Here is a 17667-nt window from a genome sequence, read left to right as displayed (position 1 = left end):
TCAATAAATTTCGTATTAATATAGTGACGTCCTTAATAAATTTTATATCATCTTAAATAAAAATAGATATAGGGCATAAATATATTAAAATAATTTTAGGACTACATTAATTTTAATTTATTTTTTTTAAAAAAAATAAAAATTTGGAAAATTTTAGAATTCTCGTTTTTTTTTTAATAAATCAGTTGACTTGGCGAAACCCTTTCCATCGACTATGTGACTTTATTCGTTGACAAAGTCCAAATAGACGCTTCCCTGGCGAGGACCAATTCGCCTACCTAACCTATTCGCTTCCGTTGGCTCAACCAGACACGACTGCGACTTTCGAAGCTCTGCTTCATGGCGGAGCCGTCGATGGCTTCAAGTGTCGAGCTTTTCCCCCGGCGACGCTGCTGATGATTTTGCTTCCTCTTCTCCGCCTTTCCTTCGGTTGCTCCGCCAGGGATCCGGCATGGCAGAGAGCGGTGGCGGAAGGTGGACGGGTCGGCCGGTGCGATGTCCCAAGTGCGACGATCTCCTCCCCGACCTCGCTGATTTGACGACCCACCGCTGCCGTGGTCCGGCTGCTGCTTTCCGAGGTGAAAAAGATGCCTTTCCTTTCCCCGAAAAAAAAAAGTTAGGGTTTAATAAAGATGCGATTTTTACGGTGATACATTCCCGTTTGGCTCTCCATTCGCAGATTCCCCGTGGGAGAGGAACTCCACAGGACTCAATTCGAGAGAAGAACAAGGTAGATTAGGGTTGAATCCAGATGCTGCGAGTAGAAGAAGACCTACCTCCAGATCGGACGATGCAGTGCCGGCATTCTGCCGAATGCCGCCGGAGGATAAAATGAGGTCTAAGAAGACGAATCAATCTCGGATTCATGAAGCTGAATTCGCCAGTAAAGACTCGTCGATGCTTCTGCGGCAGCTCGATGAACTAAGGGACCGTATCAGTAGATCATCTGAGTTTGTGGGAAAACCGATTTGGAAGCTGCCTGCACCGACTGAACGGCCAATCTGGTATTCCAGTCCGGAGTTTACGAGCAATCCAAGGGAAAGAGTGGGAGTGTCGGGAGCCTATTCTTCAGGTTTGAATAACGATCACGGAACATCTAGGAAAGAGTATCTCCATGGACAATTTGATGCAGATCACCGAAAATATAAGCTATTGCCTGAAAGAGTTACTCCCTGCTCGAACACTGATGAAGAACACAATGAAAAAGTGACAAGAGCTGCATCCTCCAAAACCAAGAGATTGCATCCTTGTCGAGCTTTCGCCGGTGCAACTCCTTTTGTGATATGCTCTAGCTGCTTTGAGCTACTGAAGCTGCCTCAAGTTATTCTTCTCGTGTCAAAAAAACTTAGCAAGTTGCGATGCGGTTCGTGCTCGGAGGTGCTCTGCATTGAACTTACTGGAAATAGGCTTGTTGTGTCTTCCTGTTCGACTATTCCAGAAGCCATTGCTAGCTCCCATGTCAAAGTGAACCGACATGAGCGATATACAGCACAAACTAGTACTAAATCAGATGATTCTTCTTTTTCTGAGGAGCATGGTGGCAATAGCTCGTCTCATTTAACATCTAGCCACGAACTTATGGAACGAGAAAGTATAGATTTAACCTATCTGGAGAAGTTGAAGGGGATTTCAGTGGCTTCTGATAGGTCTGAAATTGTGGAAAACCCAGACAGCATAGTCGTATCAGATGTCGCAGATTTACCGATTCAGGACAATTTAACTTTCTCACTATCCAGCCCAAAAAGCATTTCTGAATCTGGTAGCCAGAAGGAACATTCTGATGAAGAAATAACAATCTCCAACAGTGACAAATTTGATCAGAGTTACGAAAAAGGCGAAGCAATTACTGAGATTGATCTATCAGTGAATGATTATTCCATTTCCTCTCAGGATTACCATGGTATAGAGAAACATCAAAATCAAACATTTATTGACAAGACTGACGACTCATTAGTTCTAAACACAAGCCTGGGGGATACAACTCGAATTAATTTGCCAGCGAGAGATGAAAGATCTCAAGTTTGGGTTAATAGCCATCCAATTCCTGATCACTTAGTTTGGAAGGCTGAAAAAAAGGCCGGAACCATTGTTCCCGGAGAATATTGGTAAGATACATCCACTCGTCTCATGAACTGTACATGAAAATTTATGCCAATAGCGAACTTAAAACCATGGTGAATGAACAATAGGTTTTGATGCAATTTTTGTCATTTTTTGAAAATATTTCATGCATAACTATCAGATTGTTACATGATCATTCTGTCAAATAGAGATACCGAAAAGCTGCCTAAGATGTTTACTGAGGATGCCGTTTTATTGTTTGGAATTACATTTTAAGGTCATCGGTTAGTAGCATAGCTTGTGACTACCATTATTTTGTATAGTTTTGTTTTGTTTCCTTGTAAAATTATACTCTCTGAATTAGTATCTGCCATATGGTCAAGGTATGATCGATACGCTGGGTTTTGGGGTGTCATGGGACAACCGTGTCTCGGCATAATTCCTGTAAGATGAACTCAATTCTTTCTCTGTCCGTACATCACCTCCTAGCAGTTTTTCAAACTCATTAGTGGGACATGTTGATTTTGTTCAAACTTGCAGCCATTTATAGAAGAGTTCGACTATCCTATGCCAGAGAACTGTGCCGGCGGGAACACTGGTGTCCTCTTGAACAGGAGAGAGCTTCATAGAAAAGATCTCAATATGCTGGTTACTCGAGGATTTCCACTGTCAGCTGGTCGATCATACCTTCTTGATTTTTCGGGGAATCTTTCTGCTGAAATCTCTGGTGTACATCTGGCTAATTTTGGGAAGCTTGCTCCAACGTAAGTTCTTGTGCTACATTTACATAAACTCAATATATTCCTCTACCAATTTTCCCTAAATCCCTCCTAAACTATCACAAATAGTGTTTTAAATGCAAAATGTTAGGATGCAAAATTCAGATTGAGTTCAAATGCATGATTGGAAGACCAGAGTCTCGCAAACTATTACAGAGAAATGTATGAACATGCTAAATCAAATACCTTTCAGAAAAGTTGTTATCAAGCATTTGGCTTGCAAATATCAAAATTTTCTTCGAGTAAACAAAAGGCAACAGGCCTACCAAATGTTTGAGTTGTTAGTTTCAGGACTTGTTCTTCAGTTCCAATACATGAATGAATCATCTGAACTTTTCTTGGCACTGGACTCTTCTCATTACTTGAGTCATCCATCTTTTCGACAGAGTGGAGAAGACGGGACGGGGATTTGGCATGAGAGTTCCAAGGTCCACTGTGAGATAGACAGACAAGCTAGAAGAGCATGTTGATTTATCAGCGACAATCGGAGACAGATTTATCGAGCAGATTTTTTGCATGGTTTCTGGCAGAAAGCTGCCTAATGGTCCTGCTTCCTCTTGAGCTTCTTAAAGCAACACAAGAAACAGAATCACAAATCTCCAATCATCATATGGATGCAGAGCAATAGATTGTTTTGCCCTGTGTTTTGATACTTCGCATAGTAAATGAATGTAATTATATAAATGTTAAAACTTTTGATCGTGTGATTTGATATTTTGAATTGCTTTAATAGCACTGAAATAAGAATGTTCTTAGTTACCATATGCTTTATGACAAGCAAACTCCTTCAAATGTTCTTAGTTATCGAAACCTCTTCCCCGGATTAAACTTGAAAGTTATACACAAAGAAAAGCAGCATAAATGAAGTGGTTGCCGAACTGAGTTCAAAGCGCGAATGCTTTCGTCTTCTTTCACTGCAGGCGTAGGCCTCCAAGGTTCATTAATCCCACCCAGTTGGTTCTATGACAAAATCACCCCACGTAACGACATTAGGTTTTGGGAGGTCGTCATTCCAGTTGGAGCCGTAGTTGTTCGAGCTAGGCAAATCACTCCATCCAACTTCTTGTTGAACTGTTTCATCCTCCGCCAATTTCACATCGTTGTCGTTGTAAGGTTGCGAATCTTCATATTTGGAATCATGTTCAGATGACGCATCATTGATATGGTCATTCTGCGAATCTTCGCATTTGGAATCATGTTCTGATGATGCACCATTGATATGGTCATTCCCCTCTGGTGGTGGGAGAGGACAACCTTGATATGAACCATTATCTGCACAGTGCCTGAGAATCTTGTCCCAATTACAATCCTGCAATGTTAAAGTTGGCGAGTTAAACAATCACAATAAGATGTTAGCAGGAAAATGATTCAGCTAGTTTACTGTCCTTGGAAACTAAATATAGTTAGTATCGACATTGCATCAATCCCGTCCCTTTAGTCACAATGAATAAACTAGGTAAAACTAAACAACCCTAGTAAATCATTGACTGGTGCATCCTGATGATATTCTATTCATAATCATTATGTATTCGCCTCCTTAATAAACTTCGCATTGGGAATTTATTCTGTTTCGATGGACACTCACCGTATCAACATAAGAGAACTTGGACTGACCAGGCTTGAAGAAGATGATGATGGTGTTAGCACCACATAGAATTTATAATAGACTAATAATAGGTTAAAATGCTGGCAGCTCTACATTAATAGGTTAGTGAGAATTAAAATAGCCAAATGCCACTATTTGCAAATTAGGGGCTATACCTTCGTAATGATGTGAGGATTGCCTACAATGATGAGCAGAGATTTAGCACGAGTAATGGCAACGTTAAACCTTCTAGGGTTGCTAAGGAATCCCAATTGGTGCACACGATCAAACTCATTATGCTTGATAGTGGACCTCACTGTAGATATAATTATAGCCTCCCTCTCTTGCCCTTGAAATTGCTCCACGCTACCAACTTGCAGTTCTGGCATCTCCAGAGACTGGAGTGCTTTCTTTAACTTGAGAACTTGTTGGCGGTATGGAGTGATTACTCCAATATCATCCTCACACAGATCAGTATTCCTCCTCAATTTTCTGATGATCTCAACCACTTTACTGGCTTCAATTCTATTAAACCATGATGGATTACTACCCTCCCTTTCATCACATCCTTGAATTCCAATGAAAAGGACAGGGAAGGACTTGTTCGGAAGGTCCATATAGTCATACATTGTTGAGATTGTATCCTCTCTAGAAGCAATCAACTCGCCATTGTAGAAAAGCCTTGAAGGAAGATCCAAGATAGCCGGATGACAACGATAGTTTCTAACTAGTTTTATGACATAGTTCTCATCAGTGCCTCCATAATACTTGTGCTCGAAAAGCCTATCCAAGAATGATTTTCCCAAACCATAATTCTCAGCTTGTCTTGAATAAATGACAGGTCCCAATTGCTTAGGATCTCCAGCAAGCACGATGACAGTGTCCTTGATACACAAGTTTGAGATCGGAATCATGGTTTCAGGTTCAGATGCTTGACCTGCTTCATCCAATATGATGTGGGAGAAATGCCCTCTACGAATGCCTTCAGTATATAGTAGCGATGCACTCATGTAGGTTGATATGATGATCTTGTACTTTAGTAAGGCTCTCAGAGGGGGGCATTTGAAAACCATCTCGTCAAAGAAGCAAAAGCGAAGAAAATCAGGCTTAACATCCTCATATGCTCGGCTGGTTGCGTTCAATCGAAACAACTCATTTGTCCGAACACCAGTTCCGTCTCTATCCAAGAGTTTTTCAAGAATATGGTCGGCAGCACTATTAGATGAAGCACACACAACGATCCTAGCTCTTTTCTGGGTTTTGTAGAGCTGCAATATAGTTTCAACAAGTGTAACAGTCTTGCCAGTTCCTGGAGGTCCATAAATTACATAAGGAGGAAAACCTTTGCAGCCAAGTATCATTTCAACCGCACAGACCTGCTCCCTGTTCAGATTTGGATTTATTGGTTGAAAAGATCTTTTGATAGCTCTTCTCTGAGGTGTCTGCGCTGGAAAGAGAAGCTCTGCACCTAAGCTTTCTGCCGCGTGGGCTGCTTGGTACAACCTTCTCATGCACACTCTATTGTATGTGAAGCTGACATTATAAATGCCACCTTCTTGGTGGCAGTGGTGAAAAACCTTATCGAATCTCAGGTATATTTCATCTGCCTCCACTCTGTGAATGAAACCCTGAAAAGGTCAGCCAATACTATTAACTTCTTTTTGGTAAATTTAAAAGCATAAGGACATAGTTTGCAGCATAACTAGCATTGAGGTTAAAAGATAAACCTCATAAGATTGTCTATCATGTGCATCATCTGTTGCTCGCTGTGCAAGCACATGGTCCCCAGAAACCAGCGACGGCCTTTTCTCGGCCAATCCAGGTACCTCTAGACACAAAAAGTAGTTTCCCTTTCTTTTCATAGTTGCACCCACCATGTCGTACCCCCGCATCTCTTGCTGTAAAATTCAGTAACTAGATGATAAATAAAATGAAGAGAATTAGATATGATTTCTAATTTTCAGGTTTAATCAGAGTTACCTCAAGATTAATTTCCTCCATGACTAGTAGGGCGCTAAAAAATTTTGCATAGTTTCCATCATTTAAGCCTTCTATAATGACATCAGGAACCTGTTTATTTTCAATCATTTCGCGTAGATCCCGGGGAATATTAAATTGAGGAAGAATGTATCTGTGCATCTGACTGTTTGGCCGAGATGGGCGAGGTCCTGCTACATACTGTGTATGTTCAAACATTTTCCTCCTAGAATTTGCTTTGTAAGGCTTGTTGGAAAATAAATCCCGTGAAATGTTATCATCTGCAATCAGAAAGGCAACACGTTCGATTTTCTCATCTTGCAGATCGAAATGAATAACAGAACTATGTAGCCCAATCTCTTTTGGCTTGCATGAAAGCCAAACTTTGAGGGTTTGCCCTGGCTGAAGCACCCTATCTTCCAAATTATAATCACCCACAAAGTTTTGCCTTTCTTCCTCTGTAGCATTGTCAGATGGAGGCTTCATCATTGATAGAACAAAACTGTCCTCTGGATTAGACGAGAAGATCCGGATGCTCCAGAGCACTACCGGATCACTGGTGGTGTTTCTGATATCAATTGATGCTGCCGATGTTTCTCCAATCAGGACAGACTGAGGTTTCCCATGGACTAAGGGGAAAGGGGCAGTAATAACAACAGGACCTTCCAATGGATCAAAATTGTGAAAGGACTTGTCATCTTCAAAATCCATAAAACCTATGTCAGGCTTTTCTCCAATTTCAGAGTACTGATCTTCGCAATCATTCTCGCCAAATGTGCTCATTATGAGTTAGCTCTTACTGCCCAGACTCCAATCCTACAAAAGACATCCACTGAACAAACTAACAATGACTATTTTGATCCTTATTCGCGCAATAACATATCAAAAATGCCTTTACGGGTAAAAAAAAAAAATGACATGTACATAGTATGAACAATCAAGGAAAGCTAACTCAAAACATGTGTCCATAAAATATGAGCAGAAGAAACAGTGAAGATCCTTAAACAACGCAATAATATTTCCTATAAGATGAACATGACATCCAGATGACACTCTTCCAGACTTTTATTAAAATATTCAAAATAAATAAATAAAATCTAAATCGTCAAAGCGATTTCAGAAACTAAAAACGGATGCTTCAGGATCAAATGCCCCCGAAAAAACAATGCAAGCAATCAGACGCAAACCCCGAAAGATCACCTTTTTGGAGGGCTTCGCAAGAGATCTAATGGTGGGGGAAAAACATAGGGATTCAGACTAACAGAAAGCATTCACCAAATCGAGATCAATGGAACAACATACCCTCAACCTGGACTCGAATGAAAGGCTTCTTCGAAGTAGGGATTTGGTGATGAAATCGAGCAGGCTGTTCCTCTAGTGCGGGAGCCAGAGAGGAAGAAAGAAAGAGCAAGCATAATTCCTGAGTATACAAAAGGATAATTTAACAAACCGAACCCTAGATTTTGTCTAGACTTCCGATTCATCGTACGGAAAAGTTCTATTTAATCCCTAAAGTTTATTAGGTTTCTTATTGACCCTCCGGAATTCGTTACATTACACTATTCCCTCAACCTTCGTAAAGGAAAAGTGAAAATTTTCTCTTTTAATTTTAATTTCTTTTATCATAATTATTGTCACGCCGTATTGTATAATTATTTGTACTCTCAATTTTTAAGACAATAGTGCGAGGTATGAATGCTTTTTAATTTCAAAATGTGAAATAATTGAGATTGTAAAATAGAAGAATATGATGGGAAACAAAAGCTTTTTACGCCCTAAATTTTTAGGGCATTAAAGCAAAAGAAGAAAAGGCCAAGTCGGAAAAAGCCCACCGTGGGCCCATGGACGCACGAGAGATTCTTCACCAACATGATAAAAAAGATATTTTTATTTTTTTAAAAAAAAGGGCATTTTATTAAATATTAAATTAAATATGGTTTAAACCAAATAATATTGTCGCCAAAAATTTGAATTTTTTATAAATCAAACCTCATATTTATAAACAATTACTGTTTGGAAGTTTCCTTAATAAAACACGCACAAAGGCAAGGCAACCAATTGGGGCAACCAAAAACAGCCCATTTATATTTTTTCAATACCTCATAAATATATATATCGTAACACAATTTTTTGAAGCATCATCCTCTAATACTTGTTAGCTAAAATGGACTGCATCCTTATTCATTCATGATTCATGTACAATAAGTTTCACGGAATATCGTCACAAACAGACTCCTTGGACAACCGAGAAGAGCACCCGACCACCGCATCATCCACCGTGAGGAAAATCAACTCTTCGCCGATGACATTCATCGCCCCCGACCTATCTAACTTCTTTATAACCTCGCTGCTAGGACTTGCCAATCCGAGCTACATTTACCAAACAATGGTGAAAACAACACCATAAAATTACAAAAGAAATATATATATTATTATTAATTACCTGAAGACCCCTCTTTTTTAAACTGTCCTTCAGCTCTTTCAGCATATTAATTCCACTAGTGTCGATAGAAGCCACAGCTGCACACGAATTTAAAATTAAGGGTGTATTTAAAAATTAAGTCATAAAAACAATTAAACTGAAAAAAAAAACAACAAATTCACCAGTAAAATCTAAAATTATGTATTGCAAATCAGGGTTGCCCTTGAATTTCAACTTCTCTTCTTCATCCTCGATCCATCTTTCTAACCTAAAACACTCAAACATATATAAGATATCGAGTACAAACTTTGAACGAATCCTAGAATTTGCATGGAAATTACTACTAACCTTTCTTTTAAATAGCTAGCATTGGCAAAGAAGATCGGTGCATCGATGCGAAGGATGAGATACCCGGGGATCGGTTGCGATTGCGGATATTGGTCCGTTCGAACGAATACTGAGGTGTTTGGCATATTGCCTAGGGTGAAAGTTTTGGGCCTCACAATGAATAATAGGACTCTAACTAGGTTAAGTGCAACCTATGCAAGTAGAAGAATTATAATACAATAACAATAACAACCAAGTCTTTATCGTACTAAGCAGTGTGTTAAGGCTTACTCCGATGAAGAGACCGATCTCGATGCTTCCGAAGATGACCCCGAAGAAGGAACCCATGCAAGCGACAAAGTCGAAGGCGTCGATGCGCCACAAGTTAAACATTTCGCCGAAGTGGATGAGTGGAAGCATGGCGGCCATGATGATGGCCGAAAGGACCACCGAAGGAGTGTGCTGAAACAGCGGCATCAGGAACATGAGGATGATCATCACCATCACCGACATGATGACGTTCGACAACGCAGTCTTGCATCCGGCGTTGGCGTTCACCGCCGACCTCGAGAACGGCCCTAATTTAGCAAGAAGGCCATCAGTCTCCTAGATCGACCCCACCCCTAAAGTAGAAAAAAAAACATTCTACCTGCAACGAACAAGCACGAGGTCATGGACCCCACGATGTTCATCATCCCGAACGCGATCATCTCTTTGTTGCCGTCGACGTTGTAGTTGTTCGCTATAGCGAAGATCCTTCCTACAGCTATCGCTTCCTGCGGTAAAATATCAGAAAAACATATTTTTAAATTCAAAATATTTTTTTTATTATTATATGTTATTGGGAAATTAAGTGTATTTACTTACTGCTAGGCCGATAATTCCAGTGATGATGCCAGCCTTCAATGCAATTGTCAAATGAGGCTGTGTGAAGACTAAGTTGGAGAGTGATGGTGGATTAATACCCTTCTTTAAGAATCCAATCTGCGAGATAAATGACAAATTTTGGATGTTAATTTCATGTGTTATGAAGTGTATATATACTGCTCGACACTGATGCTCACCACTTGAACTCCATGGTTCTCGAGGTGGAGGAGGTAAACCACAAGGCTGCCTAGAATCACTGATACCAGTGGAGACAATGCAGCAACCCAAAAGAGATTTGGCTTCTTCTTGCTCTGAAAAAAAGTGATTAAATAACATTTTTTTCCAATATATATATGAGTGATAGTATCCGTACTATGTATCTGGTGATGAAGAGGAAGACCAAGAAGCAAATGCCCATCACAGCAGTTTCCCACCTCCACTAAAGAAATAAATAGATAGTATCAATATGTCATTGTTTAATTTGTAGAGAAAAGAGAGAAATTGAGAGAGAGAACCTCGTGGGTTTGTGAGAAAATGGCCCTCAAGACGTTGATGATGTCAGTGGAAGTGGTGAAGTGCTTGAGGCCCAACACACCTTTCAGCTGTTGTAAACACACCAGAGTAGCAGTCCCTCCCATGAATCCCTTAATGACGGAGTGGGACAGGAAATCGATGATGAACCCGAGCCTGATGAAAAATCAGGGAAATGGGAGGGGTTATGAGTAAAATTTACAAAGTTTGGGAGTGAGATTTACCTTAAAATCCCCAAGGCGGCTTGGAAGATCCCGCCCAATAAGGTGGCCGTCAAAGCCAAGTGCAAGTACAGCGTCGGGTTCTCCGCCGGCACCACCTCCGACTCCAGCAGCGACGCCATCACCAGCGAGGCCGTCGCCACCGGCCCCACCGCCATGTGCTTCGACGTCCCCATCATCGCGTACACCAAGGGCGGCACGAAACTCGCATCTGCATGCACGGCGGCGTTTGATTAATATTTCCTTTTTTAGAATGCGGACAAATTCGGAGAGGTTCGATCTTTCGAGTCGACTCACAGAGGCCCATGAGGGGCGGGAGGTTGGCGAGCTTGGCGTAGCTGATGCCCTGCGGGATGGCGAGGCTGGCGATGGTGACGCCGGCGATGACGTCCGACTTCACCGTGCTAAGGGTGCACTGCGACAGCCACCCCACGACCGGGAAAACGTACGCGAGCGCCGCCAACGTGCGGCGGCGCCAGCCCTTCTCGTGCCGGAAGTCCCGCAGCGGGTCGTCGGGAAAGAACGTCTCCTTCACGTTCGACCGGAACGAATCCAGGAACGGCCGCGCCGGCGGAACCGGCACGCTGCCTCGCCGCCGGGGAACCTCCGCCGCTTCTTCCATCGCGCTGAGAAATTTTGTCGAATCTGGCGAAATAAAACGTCGGATTAATCGAGCGTTTAGTTGAGTCGAGGTGAAATGGATATGGTAATTTGTGGCAGAGGTAATTACCGTAATGCATAAATAGGGTAATTAACTGGCGTAATTAAGGTTTAATGGGGATAAATTTGGAATTTATGAGGTGGATCAGATTGTGACGTGTCAAGATAAAATCGAATTTTCTAAATATGGAAACGATATTAAAGAAGATTGACACAGCGAAGCAACAAAGACGAGTGAATTTAGCAATTTTTTTTTTAAAAAAAATCAAGTAATGTTTTTTCTAATTCTGTCTGCTTTTTCTTTTTTTATTATCTATTTTAAAAGGAAAATAATTTAGGTAATTAACGTGATTAAAAAGTGATTTTTTTAATCATTTTAGGACTAATTTTATTTTTTCTTTAAATTTTAAATATAATAATAATAATGAAAGGAATTAATTAATCGGCAGCGAATATTGATTTCGGGTTAATTACTTAATTGATTAATAAAGTCAATAATTAATTATTATTGTTATATCGCTGAAATTTAAATCGGTGGATGTACAAATTAAAAGGTAATTATATTTAATTAATAAATAGTATCATCCTTCGTATTTATTGATTGTCACAATATTTGAGATTAATTGAATGATCAATCAGATTAATAATAACTATAATATCAATTTAATTAATATTTAAGTGAAAAAACACACTACTCATGTCACTTCGGAAAAGAAACTCTAAAGCCTAAATCCTTTGTTCCTATAAAAATGAACCTCACTTCTTTGAATTAAATCATTCAATTCTTAAGTTATAACTCTACTTTGAATCCTCTTCTCTCTCCTTTTTTGAAGAGTTTTAAGGATTTTAAAGTTTATCAAGGCTTAAACTTTATAGTGTTTCTATTTCAAGATATAGGTCATTTGCATTTTGAAATACGATTGTTGATTAATCGTAAATACTTAGTCAAGATAATATCTAATTTTTATCTCAACCTTAATAATTTTACCCATAGGGATAAACTTATCAAAAAGTAGTGGTCCATATTTAAAAGGATAATTAACACGATGATCAATGAGATTATAATTTATAATGATGATATCAAAAAGGATATGTCTATTATCCAATGATTGTCTCGTTAACAAAAAAAAATGTGCAAAGAATATAAATGGGACTAAATTCACATCGATATACGGGCTATTGTAGATGGAGCCTTGACTTATCGCCGAGCTGATTAACCAAACACAACTGTTGGATCAATCCCATCAATCCAATAATACATACATCAATAAATTTCAACACTTAATACTAATTGTTTTTTATCAAAATTATTATAGCATATTTAAAAATATTAATTAATTAAAACTAAAAATATTTTAACATTGTTTAAAAATTAAAACAATAGACGAAACATTTAATTAAAACAACTCTAATTTGATCAAAAGTAATCTAATTTAATTAAAATTGATCACATATTATAAACACATTTTTTTAAGAAGGTATAATAAAAAATAGACGAAATCATTTTAATTAAAATTCTTAGAATATATAATAATGGATCAAATTTACACGGAGCAATTTTATTTTTTTTTATGAGTAAAAAATGTATATATTATAAGTCTAAGAGTAGACAATAATAATTAGGTGTTCATATCTAATAAAATATCAGATCCAAATATACTTTTAATGTATCGTATACATGAATCTCCACCCTCCTATAAATTCTTTCTATAGATTCTTTCACAATCCAATTAGTGCCCCTGTGGTTATGATGTAATGACAAGGTATTCAGGTTATCGTCCAAATATTCATGGTTCAAGCCCTAGCTATGATGAATTTGTAGAAATTTTTCCTCCAAATGAGACCCGCAACTAAAATATATTGGGCTCTTGGGCTGTCCGCTGCAAGCGCTTCCGTAAGGATCAATCACCCCAGATTTGACGTTACCCCACCTAATTAATTATTTTTTTCACAATCCAATTAGTCATAAAAAAACACAACTATTATTAATTAACCTTCATACAAAGTTGCTCTAATTAGAATAGTTTTAGTTAAAATTAGTCACGTTAAATAAGATATTTTTAAAATTTAGGGTCCTTTTTTTATTTTTAAATGGAGCCCTTTTATACCTTTCTCATTTCATATTTCTATTTTATAAACTTTTAATTCTATCATGATTACTACGATATACTGCTACTTTAATTATCAACATGCATATCAGTTGATTTCATAGTCAATTATTAAACAAAAATTAATTAAGATTGGCACAGTGAGAATAAAGATGAGTGGATTTAGCATTTTTTTTTTAAAAAAAATCAAGATTTGTAACGTTTTTTCTAACAGTTATGATATATAAATGATGAGATCCACTATTTTATTTATGTGGATCCCATATTTATATGTTGTTTATCTTTAAGGGTGTTTGGTTCGAGGTTATTCTTGATAATCTTGATTATTCATCCAAGATTATCAACAAAAACCTTGTTTGATTTAGGTATTCGATGATTCCCGAGTAATGTTCCATGCCTGACACGTTAGCAAAAGGGTCATGTAGCCCGGAATCGGAAAACCTCATAAAACTAAGGTTTTTCTTGATTCCGGGATTAACGAATTTTTTTTACCAAAAATATCTTCCATTAAGAAAAAACATGGAAAAAAAAGAAAAAAGGTAAACAAATATTAAAAAATATAAAAAAATAAAAAAATGTTTAAAATTTTTTTTAATTTAAAAAAAAAATAAAAATTTTAAATTTTAAATTTTTTTAATTTTTTTTAAATTTAATTTTTTTAAAAAAATTTAAAATTTTTTAAAAATAAAAAATTTAAAAAATAAAATAAATAAATAAAAATTTAAATTTAAAAAATGTAAAAAAATATAAATATAAATAATATAAAAACATTAAAAAAATAAAAAAAACACATAAAAAAGTAAAATAATATACAAAAAAAAAAAAGTAAAAAAACATAAAAAAAAATAATAATAATAATAATAATATGTATAGTTGATTTTGTAACTGAGAGTAATACGGTAAAATATTAAACTAAGATATTTATTAAAACCTTTAAACAAACAAGTTTTTGTTGTATTATCTAAGTTGAACTAAACAACATTTGTTTATGTTTTATTCCCCATAACCTCCAAGTTTTCCTTAAATTTTTTTTTTAAGAATATTATTATTTTTTTCTAATTCTGTCTGCTTTTTTGCTTTTATATTATTTTTAAAAAAATAATTAAGGTAATCAACGTGATAAAAAGTGATTTTTTACCATTTTGGAATTAATTTTATTTTTTTTCCTTTAATCAATTAATGCGGCGGCAGCAAAACATTAATCGCTGATTAATTACTTACTTAATTGATTAATTAAATAAGTAAATAATTACTTAATTGATCAACTAATTATTATTGTTATGCGGCTTAAATTGAAATTGGCGGATGTATAAATTAAAAGGTAATTAATTAATTACCCTTCAACTTTATAAATAACCATAATTATTGTCACAATAGCATAAAAATTATAAGCAATTCAAATTAAAAAAAAAAAATCCTGTCGGTTAGTACTCAAAATTCTAGAACATTATTATTTCACAAGTTTTCACCTAGATGTTAAAATGATAAATTTAGGGGTGACAATTTATCACCCAATATAAAAATATGATCCGAATGACCTAATTGAATATAAAAAAAATTAGATTAGGATCAAATATTATTAGTTTTGAATTGGGTTCGGGTTAACTTGATTGACATGATTAATAAATGGATCGAATTCGGATTAATCTAAAATGATCCAGTTACAATTCACGAATCCATTTATAAGTCTTTCGGATCGAATTCAGATTGAGTTCAGGTTAAGATGCAGATAAACATATCAAATTTGTATCGAATAATTTGATCCGAAATATTAATTAAATTCATCAATTTAAGCCCGATCTAAATTATTACCCCTAGATAAACTTAACAAATACATCAATCCTTCCTGTCATACAGTCCTATAAAGTCATCTAATTTCGAATCATGGTGGCAAAAGACGAATACGCTCGCCCCCAGCGCCCCCGTCAACCCGTCCTAAGATCAACACGGAGGAGATAAATCATGGGCGGCTACTAACCTTTGGAATAGTGACTAGCACATAAGGGAGACATTTATCTCGGTTTTGCCAAAATTCGAATCCCAAATCTCATGATGATAACACCTCATGTGCTAGCCACTAGACCCATCCGAGAGGACATCTAATTCCGAATCATATACTTAGACCAAAAAGGTAAACTCTCAATTTTTTCAGCAGGTGAGTATTTCGATCGGGACTGCCCAACACAATTTATTTTAACAAATTTATCATCACCGTACGCTTCAGTAGACAATGACGAAGCCATAAGAACTAACCTACCCGGACTAATAGAAAATAAAAGCCTTTAGAAAGCCCGGGCTGAATCGACATGATTAATAAATTTTCTTATCCTATCTCTTATAATTTTTATTTCTACTTTTTTTCAATGTGGCCCGTAGGCTAAAGCCCGGATAGCTCTGTATATGGCTACAGATGATGTGAAATAATTGGTTATATCAAATTTAGTTGAGATAGAATATAATGGGAATGGACGAATTCAAATCCTCTGTTCTCAAATGTTTCCGTGTCTCTTTACCAATCGGACGGATCAAATTATATCTCAAGAATGTCTTGCAGATTCGTCCGATCGGTAGGGGATATGGAGACAGAGAAATTTGGGGATAGAAGATTTGAATTGGGAATGAACATGTAAGGCAAACAAAGTAATTAGGTTTGATGACGGATAATTTGGAATTTAAGAGGCGTATCAGGTTCTAATGTGTCGAGATAAAATCCGAATTTTCTAAATATGGAAACAATATTAAAGAAGATTGTCGCATCAAAGCAATAAAGATGAGTGGATTTCGCCAAATTTTTTTTTAAAAAAAACGAGATTTGTAATGTTTTTGGTAATTTGGTCAGTGAGTATTCGATTAAATCTAATATAATTGATCTTTAAAAAATAAATTAGACCGATAATTTTTTTAAAAAAAAAATCGATAAAATATCAACTGAATTAACTATTTTTTTAATTTTTGTTATTAAATAAAATTCAATTTTAATTTAAAAAATATGATCTAAAAATTTAATTAATTCGATCTATTCAATTGAATAAGAAATTTTTAAATTAAAATCGAACCTAAATAATCATTTAAAAAAAAACTAAACTTTTTGAATAAATCGGATTAAATTTTAAAATTCCATTGTTCGATTTATCTAATTTTGTGCTTTCTCTTTTTCTTTTACTTTTTTAAAAGAAAATAATTGAGGTAATTAGCGTAATAAAAAATAATTTTTTAAACAAAGCTAGTTTTTTTTTCTTTAAATTTTAAAAATAATAATAATGAAAGACATTAATTAATCTATGAGCGGCAGCAAAATATTAATTACTGGCTAATTACTACTTAATAGATTAATTAAGTAAATAATTAATTACTTAATGATCAATTAATTATTATTGTTATGGGCTGAAATCGAAATTATAAATTAAAAGGTAATTAGTTAATTACCTTTCAACCTTATAAATAGTCATAATTATTGTCACAATAGCATAGACAATTATAAGCAATACAAATTTTTTAAAAAAATTAAAGTTTGTTTGAAATTTTAGAACATTATTATTTCATTAGTTTAACTGATAAGCTTATACAAAGGATTTTAAAAAAATTAAAGTTTGTTTCAAATCGAACTCCACCAATTCAAATCGTCGAACTGGTTGTTGGATCGGCATAACTCTATTGGTATCAATATAACATATTAAAATGAGTAAGCAATTATAACTAAAAGTTTTTTAGCATTATTTAAAACTGATATTTTTAGTCTATTGTAAATTTTAAACAAGCTATCACTTAAACGTTCATGATTTAATTTTCAGTTACCAAGAATTTTTTTTCTCAACAACCATGAAATACTAGACTTCCAAACTATCTAAAACGAGCATTTCTCAATTTATCCTAGCATTGAATGGCTGAATTCAATATTACCTTAACATTTTTGTAATAGTTTGGATAAAACTATTATAACATATTTTAAATTATTAAATAATTAAAATTAAAAGTATTTTAACATTATTTAAAATTGTTCAAATATTAATTAAAACAACTCTAATTTGATCAAAAGTAATATTATTTAATAAAAATTGATTAAATATTATAAAAATATTTTTTAAAAGAGGTTTATCTAGTAGTAGATGAAATATTTTTCTGTAATTAT

At 35.7% G+C, this 17667-nt stretch overlaps 3 protein-coding genes across 4 annotated transcripts; 1 reads left to right on the top strand and 2 right to left on the bottom strand.

Moving 5' to 3' along the window:
- The first annotated feature begins 263 nt into the window (after positions 1 to 263).
- Positions 264 to 3650, top strand: LOC122051287. Its single transcript, XM_042612332.1, has 5 exons — positions 264 to 578; positions 680 to 2105; positions 2445 to 2505; positions 2602 to 2825; positions 3227 to 3650. The coding sequence occupies exons 1-5, from the start codon at positions 452 to 454 to the stop codon at positions 3282 to 3284; spliced, it is 1896 nt and encodes a 631-aa protein (XP_042468266.1). The 5' UTR covers positions 264 to 451; the 3' UTR covers positions 3285 to 3650.
- On the bottom strand, positions 3548 to 7834 carry LOC122051286 (probable RNA helicase SDE3). 2 transcript variants are annotated; one of them, XM_042612330.1, is made up of 5 exons: positions 7705 to 7834; positions 6406 to 7234; positions 6153 to 6323; positions 4602 to 6053; positions 3548 to 4149 (listed from the first exon to the last, which is right to left on the bottom strand). In XM_042612330.1, the coding sequence occupies exons 2-5, from the start codon at positions 7183 to 7185 to the stop codon at positions 3781 to 3783; spliced, it is 2772 nt and encodes a 923-aa protein (XP_042468264.1). In that variant the 5' UTR covers positions 7186 to 7234; positions 7705 to 7834; the 3' UTR covers positions 3548 to 3780. The 2 variants fall into 2 exon arrangements, with proteins under 2 accessions (XP_042468264.1, XP_042468265.1); XM_042612331.1 differs by having other exon boundaries at positions 6406 to 7218.
- A 776-nt stretch (positions 7835 to 8610) lies between these two features.
- On the bottom strand, positions 8611 to 11392 carry LOC122050243 (sulfate transporter 3.1-like). Its single transcript, XM_042611167.1, has 12 exons — positions 11068 to 11392; positions 10774 to 10981; positions 10534 to 10705; positions 10392 to 10457; positions 10216 to 10329; positions 10019 to 10135; positions 9801 to 9927; positions 9443 to 9729; positions 9173 to 9363; positions 9007 to 9092; positions 8846 to 8922; positions 8611 to 8772 (listed from the first exon to the last, which is right to left on the bottom strand). Exons 1-12 carry the CDS (start codon positions 11390 to 11392, stop codon positions 8611 to 8613), a joined length of 1932 nt encoding a protein of 643 aa, XP_042467101.1.
- Between the last annotated feature and the right edge of the window lie 6275 nt (positions 11393 to 17667).

The sequence above is a fragment of the Zingiber officinale genome, chromosome 3A (genome assembly GCF_018446385.1).
Source record: "Zingiber officinale cultivar Zhangliang chromosome 3A, Zo_v1.1, whole genome shotgun sequence".
In the NCBI taxonomy this organism is placed as follows: domain Eukaryota; kingdom Viridiplantae; phylum Streptophyta; class Magnoliopsida; order Zingiberales; family Zingiberaceae; genus Zingiber; species Zingiber officinale.
The sequence above is the reverse complement of the archived record's forward strand: the minus strand, read 5'-3'. Positions and strand labels throughout refer to the sequence as shown.